At 42.1% G+C, this 8,263-nt stretch overlaps 1 protein-coding gene and 1 long non-coding RNA gene across 2 annotated transcripts in view; one reads left to right on the top strand and one right to left on the bottom strand.

Annotated features, from left to right (window-relative positions):
* The first annotated feature begins 997 nt into the window (after positions 1-997).
* Positions 998-6,743, top strand: TIMM21 (translocase of inner mitochondrial membrane 21). Its single transcript, XM_085220690.1, has 6 exons — positions 998-1,259; positions 2,235-2,297; positions 2,396-2,493; positions 3,713-3,786; positions 4,916-5,021; positions 5,114-6,743. The coding sequence occupies exons 1-6, from the start codon at positions 998-1,000 to the stop codon at positions 5,204-5,206; spliced, it is 696 nt and encodes a 231-aa protein (XP_085076816.1). The 3' UTR covers positions 5,207-6,743.
* Positions 1,080-8,263, bottom strand: part of LOC146544665 (uncharacterized) — a 31,439-nt gene continuing 24,255 nt past the window's right edge. Inside the window, exon 2 of the long non-coding RNA XR_014882409.1 lies at positions 1,080-4,033. This is a non-coding gene — a long non-coding RNA (uncharacterized LOC146544665). The remainder of the gene's footprint in view (positions 4,034-8,263) is intronic.

Here is an 8,263-nt window from a genome sequence, read left to right as displayed (position 1 = left end):
AGGGAGGGAATTATCCCCCTCTGTTCTGCCATCATGAGGCCCTGTACATCTGGAGTACTGAGTCCAGGCCTGGAGCTTCCAGCGCAGGAAGAATGCAGAGCTGTTGGAGCAGGTCCAGAGGAGGGCTGCAATCAGAGTGCTGGAGCATCTCCTATGAAGAAAAGCTGAGGAAGTTCAGCTTGTTTAGCTTGGAGAAAAGAAGGCTCTGGGGAGACCTCATTGTGGCTTTCCAATACTTGAGAGGAGCTTAAAGGCAGAAAGGCTTTTTACAAGGGTTAATAGTAACAGGATAAGGGGGGATAGCTTTACAATAAATAAGTGGAGACTTAAATGTCAGGAAGAAACTCTACTCAGAGTGCGGTGAGGTGCTGGCACAGCTGCTCAGAGAAGCCGTGATGCCCCATCCCTGGAGGTGCTCAAGGCCAGGTTGGATGGGGCCCTGGGCAGCTGAGCTGGTGGGGGGCAGCCCTGCCCACGGCACGGGGTGGGGCTGGTGGGCTTTGAGAGCCCTTCCGATCCAAACCATTCTGTGATTCTGTTTACTGGCTGAAATACCAAATACATCGCTCCCACACACACAAGACCCTCTGCACCCTGTCTCGCTGGCGCTAACACGGAAGATAGAGCGCAAGAGGCCGGGCACACAAGCAACACGCTGCATACCACGGCGGCGGAGCGAAGGGCTCCGCCCGGGGGCGGGCAGGACGCTGGGCATGGCGGGCGCTGTAGTTCCTTCCCTGCAGTCGTCTCCTGTGGCGGGCGTAGGAGGGGGTTGGTTGAACTACAGCTCCCAGGGGCCGTGAAGACTCCCCTCACAGGCCGAGAGATTTCCGCAACAATGATGGCGGGGTGCAGCTGTCGGCTAACGAAGGGCAGTGGGAGCTCTTGAGAGGCGGGAGCGCTTCCCTCCCCCGCCTCTGTGCGTGAGCCCCAACGGGGAGCAGAGCCCTAGGAGAAGGGGTGCAGAAGCAACAGCCGCAGAGCACCCCCGCTCAGCATGCTTCCCGCCTCCCTGGTGCGGGGCTGCGGGCGGCTACGGGCCCCGTTGGGGCGGTGGCTGCTGGCGGGGCCGTGCGTCAGGTGGCGCCCGCAGCCCCGCGGCGGGGAGCGGGCTGTGAGCCCCGCTGGGCTCCGGCCGGGAGCCGCCATCTGCACGCGGGCGGGGGGACTGAGCGCCGGGAAACCCGGCGGGGACGGCAAGCACGTGTCGGTGCGGACAGATCAGAAAGAAGAAACGCTTCTGTCCACTGTTGAGAGAGGTAAGGCCTGTGAACACTGGCGGAGTGCCGCGCCAGTGTGTTTAAAGAGCCTGACACGGAGGACATCCGTGCTGCGGTTGAAGTTTTAGAGCCCCAGTATGCACCCAACACTTGGAAACTGGTTAAACCGCAACTTTCAGAACACCAGCAGGTCTTTCTTTCACACTGTCATACTTTTCAGTGTATGTGTTGCGCAAGCAGAACAGAAATGTTGTGACTTCAAAACAGCTGGCTGATTTTACTGCTTAGGTTACATCTACACAGGGGATCACTTTAGTAACCTCTCAGATCCCTTTTTAACCTGAAAACCCATCACATGCAGCCCGTTTTGGTCCTGTTAAACCAAGTTTACTTCCAGTAAATTGGCAGCATGCTCTGTCTGACCCTTATATCTTTATAGGTGGCTGTCATTTTGGTTCTTTGCATTCATTTCAGCAGGAAATTGTTACTATGCAGCCTCTGAAATTCTAAATTAGAAAAATAATTGTGGAAAATATCCTCAACTGGTAGGAACATTGCAAGGAAAATGTTTTCTAATGTTCCCTCGGTAATTTGCACTTTGCTAAAAGGCACACTTTGTCACATCAGCAGTCTCCTCCTCAGTTTTTAAAGAACTGACATCTCGTGACTTTTTTTTTCAGTATATACTAACTCTTCTACATTAGATCAAATTACATTACAAATTGCAGGTGATGATCTCAATAAATGAAATACACACTTTGGTCTAATACTCTCCTTTTTATTATTCAGGAAAAAAAAAAAAGTTGAATCTAGAGATATAAATATGCTCTGGAGAACAGGGGCATTCCATGACCTTTTAGTGCTGAGGCATAATGGAAGTCACGGTTGGAATGTTTATTTCTGCCAATGTGCTATTTGAACTGTAGACTAACAGAAGGGTCTTTATATAATAAAAGTATTCACACTTCTACTTTCCATCCTGCTAACTCCCACGTTGTTTTGTGTCTGTTTCAGTTAAAGAAGCTGGAAGGGACTTTACCTACTTGATTGTGGTGCTTGTTGGAATTGGTGTTACAGGTTATTTTAAAAATTTTATTCCTTATCAGAAAATACTTGTCATAAATTCCATCTAGTTAGATTAGTTCTTACTCCATTTGTATTTGATTCTGTTACAGGTGGTTTATTCTATGTGATTTTTAAAGAGCTATTCTCTTCTTCCAGTCCAAGTAAGATCTATGGAGATGCCTTAGAGAAATGCAGATCTCATCCTGAGGTGGGTTTTAGAACTCACTGCCTCTCTCCAAATCACAAATTTGCACCAGGAATCTCACAAGCAAACCTGCAGGAACATCGCCTTGGTTCTTAGTAAATGCCAACAAGATCTGCCAGTTGGGTCAGCTCCAAATGCAGACCTGCACTAACTGAAGTTAATACAGGCACCGAGCCTGAATGAATTAAACCTGCCAAAAGTCAAGGGAGTGTACAGCAGCACAACAACAGATGCCACGTCAGAGCATGTACTTACAGAGGTATTTGCAGATTTGCTGATCAGGGAGGCACCTGGTTCCACTCAGAATTTATAGGTTTGGATTGATGACTTTTTCCCTCAACATGATTATTCTACTGTGACACTTCAGTAGGATTCTGTTGTTGTATGAAGCACTGCATTAATAACCGCAAATTTAAACTCTTCGTTTGAAACAAGGCTAACATTGCTGTGGTTAAGAGGAAAGGAGAAAGGGAATAGGCATCTGATCAATTACATAAGATAGGTAGATATAAAAAAAAATAGAACAAAGTCCAAAACTAGATTCCAAAATATGCCTCAAACAAGACAGAATAGCTTTCAAAGAAATTGCCACATATGCTATTGGGATTAAACTAAAGTTGAAGTGACAAGCTGTTACTAGGAAAAATAAAAACAACTACTGTAGAACAAGTTTGCAGAATTAAACTTCTCTCCAGTGCTTATAAAACTACCTTTCCTTTCTAATCAATATTATGTTTAAAGCTAGGATAATTTGGTCTGGCTTTATAGATCTGGAAAAAAAAAAAAAATAAATAAAAAGCTTGCATTTCTTAAGCAGTAGTGGTTTTTAAATAAGATGAAGGGGAACTCATTTGCATTTTAAAATTAAAACAGTAAAATATTCTCTTGGAAGAGACATGAGCAAATATTTCATGCTTTTTTCTCTTTTTCACACAAAATGTCAGAAAAGTATAAAATACACAGTAAAAAAAGAGAATGAGATGTCTTAATGTCAATAGCTGTTTGCTAGGATTTATTGTAGACATTTTATAAGCAATTGTAAAGAAATCACTGAAATAATTTATCCATGCACTGTTTTCTTTCATAAATGCTTGCATTCTTCAGGCTCACAAGGGGCATTTTGTTGAAAGAAGATGTATTCATAGAAGGGATGTGAGCTGATGCTAGAGTATCCATTTGAATGTGATAGCTTCTGACAACTCAGACCTCTTTTCTCTTGTAGGTAATTGGTGTTTTTGGTGAACCCATTAAAGGTTATGGAGAGGCAACACGAAGAGGAAGACGACAGTTTGTCAGGTGCCATTTGGTGTTTGCTCCATACAGATTATAGTTTTTGCACACAAAAGACATTCTGGATCACATCATAGAAAGCTACAGCTAGGCTACTGAACTGTGTGACACGTTCCTTGTTTTTACTTTGAGTTTTTTTGCTGTATGTCTTGTGTGGCATACACCCCTAAACACAGTGCACATAGAATATGAAATACCAATTCTTGTTCCTCAGAATAAGCAGTGGTCAGTGTGGTAAACATGGAGCAGCTCCCTACAAAAAAAAAAAAAAAGCAAGATGAGCTCAAGATTGTAGTGTAGAGGCACAGGCCTGCATCCGGGGAGCAGAGGTGAGACTGACGTCTATAGGCTGAAGTCCTCTAATAGTGTGAGGTTGTTCTTTGAAAAAGTTTTCCTTCTTATGAGATTTCTGCACAGAAGAGACTTTCAGGAATCTAACTTACGCAGTTTAAAGCTAGGCTGCATCTTGCTGTGCAGAGGCTGTAGTCACTGTGGAAACCATTGTCCTGAGCAACATGCATGCAACACTAAGTGACCACTATTTATATTACTTTCTAATACTTGAGGCCACATCTTTGCTGCGTATTTAACAACTGATATGGAACAGTTTTTGCCAAAAAAATGTAAAGCACATAGGAAACTATCTTGGTGCGGTTTAAACAAACCTGAAGTTGACAAAGCATTCATGACATGCTTTGGCTTGGAAAACTGAAAGTGCCTAAAAAAAACCCAACCCTGACAGTCTTGGTGATCTGAGCGTTTGTTTCCTAGATGTCAGATTCTGAATCAGAGGGTTCTTTAGAACAAATACAAAGAAATTTGAGAATCTTCAGCTGTTTTATTGCTGTAAAATTTTGAGGGGAGGACTGCAGTGAAAACATTTAAGAACCTCATCTTTTAACCATCAACTGCTAAGTAGTTTTCTCTTCTGACTTTCCACTACTCTTTATTGCCCACAGTAAAGCTTGGGAAGATAAGTCAAGAAAGAACCCATGGTAGCGTAAGGGCTGCATTGGAATGCGCTTTCTCACAAAGTAATGAAGCAGCTTCTCTAAATAGGAAGATTAAATTTCAAGTTTAAATACCTATCCTTGCTGGGTGGGTTGTGTTTTTTTATTTGTTTTGCTATTTTTAGTCACTTTGAATATGTAAAGGATGGACTGAAACATATGCGTTTGAAGTTCTATATTGAGGGCTCTGAACCAGGAAAGCAGGGAACAGTCCATGTGGAAGTCAAAGAGGTATGTACAATTGCTTGATAAGCTGACAAGGCTAATCTTAGATTTAAACTATCTAAGAAAAAAAACTGCTTGAATTTTTTTCCTCATTACAGAATCCCGAGAGAGGAAGATTTGATGTCCGTTACATATTTGTGGATGTTGATTCCTATCCTAGAAGAACCATTGTCATAGAAGACAACAGATAGCCAATGATCAAAGTTGCTGCCACATCTTACTGAGTATTTAATGATACCGATGTAGCCAGTCTACACAGGAATTGTTTAGTGTTCTCGATTATATCTTTGGGGCTTTCTATCTATGCAGCTTGGGGTTTTATTATAGGAAGTAACTTCTCAGGGCCTCTATTAAAGTTCATAACAACAGACCCAGCATTTGAGGAGAAACCAATGAAAAACAGTGCAGCCATTTTTTAGGGAAATACTTACGACATAGGAAAATGTCTCTTAATAAACTGTTTAATGCTGGACAGTGTTTCTACATCCAATAACTGAGGGCTAGGTGGGGAGTTTCTTGTCTTCCTTTGCTTGGATTTTCTACTAGCTGTTAAAGAAAGTGATATTTTAAGTGTAGAGAAACTCACTGTTTCCATTCTGGATGCCTTTATAGGTAACTAGTTAAAATAAGAATGCGTGTTAGTGATGCAAAGGAGATCTAGCTCAAATGCATCTAAGAATATGAATTGTGGAGACCTACATCCATGGCAAATGACTGAACAAAGACTTCAGAGTTGATATCTTCGAAATAAACAGCATCTGTATTATCTGCTCCTTTCAAGGTCTGCCACTCTGCTCTACTACGTAATAATGGCAGTGATGAAGCTGCCCAACACTGCCAACAGTTTTTCCATTAACATCACTAATCTACATCTTCCATGAATTTGATTCATGTAGTTTTATCCCAAATGAAAAACACAGATCATGACTAAATTTATCACTTGTGTTTCTTCATTAGTGCCACATGACAGTTACCAAGCATAATCTTTTGTATTAATCATAGAATCGCTTGGGTTGGAAGGGACCTCAAGGATCATCAAGCTCCAACTCCCAACCCCAACCTCCATATGCAATAGTAGACCAGGCTGCCCAGCGCCCCATCCAACCTGACCTTGAATATCTCTGGAGACAGGGCATCCACAGCCTCTCCGGGCAGCCTCTTCCAGCACCTCACCACTCTCACAGTAAAGAACTTCCCTCCTGATATCCAACCTAAATCTTCCCTCCTTCAACTTAAAACCATTTCCCCTTGTCCTGCCATTATCTACCCTTGTAAAGAGTTGACTCCCCTCCTGTTTGTAGGCTTCCTTTAGTACTGGAAGCCTGCAATGACTTCACGCCACAGTCTTTCCCAGGCTGAACAAGCCCAGCGCCCTTAGCCTGTCTTCGTAGAGTAATGATCAGACCCAGTTGTGTCTGTCAAGCAGCACCATCCAAAAGCCATCCAAAAACATCCAAGCCTTAGCTTCCTACAACTAATCACTTTTGAACACCAATTAATGCGTTTTTATAACATGCCCTGAGCTTTTCAGTTCACTAGTTATTTGTCAGTAAATACGCTGAAGTTCAGTTATCAGCCCTTAAAACTGGTTCTTTTAATGGTGGGTTTGGAGTGTTCTAAATTTCATACAGTGTTTCCTTATGCAATACCACAAATGTATGTAATGCTTTACTGCCCTCCTGTTCACCAAACTCTCAATAAACTTGTCTGCACAGTCCAAACACATAATGCTTTATATCTGGATAGTTTTGTTTTTTATTAAGCAAAACTGAGATTAGTAAAGCAGAACAGCACATATAGCAAAGCAGCTACCAACTCAGTCTGCAGTAAAGTGCAAGGTATTTTGGAATTGCTGCATTATATAGAATATAACTGACTTTTATCATTCCAACTTAAGGGATTTTTACAAAACTTAAAGCATTAGTTGAGACTGGCCAAAGTGATTCCATATCTATCAGTTTTGGTAGAGTAAAAAACTTCTCTGATTTCTTTTATCTATTAATGGATACTTATCAAGACTAACAAGTTCACAACTTTACTCACAGTCAAAAGCTATTGAAGTCAGCATGGCTCCCAACTGTAAGAATGAGAAATCGTGATACTTTTTAAGAAGTAGCTCTAACAAACTTTATTCTTATCTACAGTTACAGGCAACATTAATGTCAATTTGGAAAGATCTCTAAATAATGAAAGCAACTCCCATATTATTTTCATGAAAGCAATAGTTAATAAAACCACCTGGTGTTTCTTCTTCTTCCCAGTTCTCAGCATTGCACTCTACCAAAACTTTAGCCTTGAGAAAAGAAGACTGAGAGGGGACCTGATCCAGGTTTATAAATATCTGAGGTGTGGCGGCCATAGCGGTGAGGCCAGTCTCTTTTCAGTGGTACGTGGAGACAGGACGAGGGGAAACGGACATAAGCTGCAGCATAGGAAGTTTCGCACGAATGTGCGTAAGAACTTCTTCACGGTGAGGGTGAGGGAGCACTGGAACAGGCTGCCCAGGGAGGTTGTGGAGTCTCCTTCTATGGAGATATTCAAGTCTCGCCTGGACGCCTACCTGTGCGACCTGGTGTAGGGAACCTGCTTTGGCAGAGGGGTTGGTCTCGATGACCTCTAGAGGTCCCTTCCAACCCCTACAATTCTGTGATTCTGTGATTTTCAAACCAACTTGATTTCTAACCCAATACAGAAAGAAGAAACTCAGAGGTTCTCATTGTTGCACTGCAAGCTGCTGCAGTACTGACTGCCATGTTTACATCCAGTTGCTATAAGCATGTGTATGCGATATACGGCAGTTAATGAAAACTACCTGTGCAAGAGCTTTGTCAATGGTGCTTTGTCAATGGTGCAAGACAGCAAGTTAGAACATACTAGAAATACTGAAAGCTGTGTAATTTTATAATCCAATACTAAACTCAGTAACCTTAAACCTGTATTGTACCTCAATAAAAATGTAATAATTCTTCACTTTTTATGAAACAAGATTGTCAAAAAATACACAGATTGGTCTTGAAAACTTGATATTTTTGCCAATCCTTCCTTCTCAAGCTGTCTGAAAGCCACTGTAAAATTCCTTGTCAACAATGGAATTGACAAGCTAGATTTTCTTGTATACGTGTTCCAGTTTTGCTCTCTCATTAGTCTGACTATAGCTTGTTTTCTTCACAACAATTTCTTTTTACATTTCTGGGGAAACATGAAAAACTTTTTAGAGTAAAGGCGGTGGTAAAAACAATGTGTTAAAT

The sequence above is a fragment of the Meleagris gallopavo genome, chromosome 3 (assembly GCF_905368555.1).
Source record: "Meleagris gallopavo chromosome 3, MGAL_WU_HG_1.1, whole genome shotgun sequence".
NCBI classification, from domain to species: Eukaryota; Metazoa; Chordata; class Aves; order Galliformes; family Phasianidae; genus Meleagris; species Meleagris gallopavo.
This window is presented reverse-complemented; position numbering and strand designations above follow the sequence as displayed.

Coding starts and splice junctions, on each gene's coding strand:
- TIMM21 (XM_085220690.1), top strand. CDS start 998: ATGCTTCCCGCCTCCCTGGTGCGGGGCTGCGGGCGGCTACGGGCCCCG. Junction 3,787..4,915: donor GGAAGACGACAGTTTGTCAG/GTGCCATTTGGT, acceptor TGCTATTTTTAG/TCACTTTGAATATGTAAAGG. Junction 5,022..5,113: donor TCCATGTGGAAGTCAAAGAG/GTATGTACAATT, acceptor TCCTCATTACAG/AATCCCGAGAGAGGAAGATT.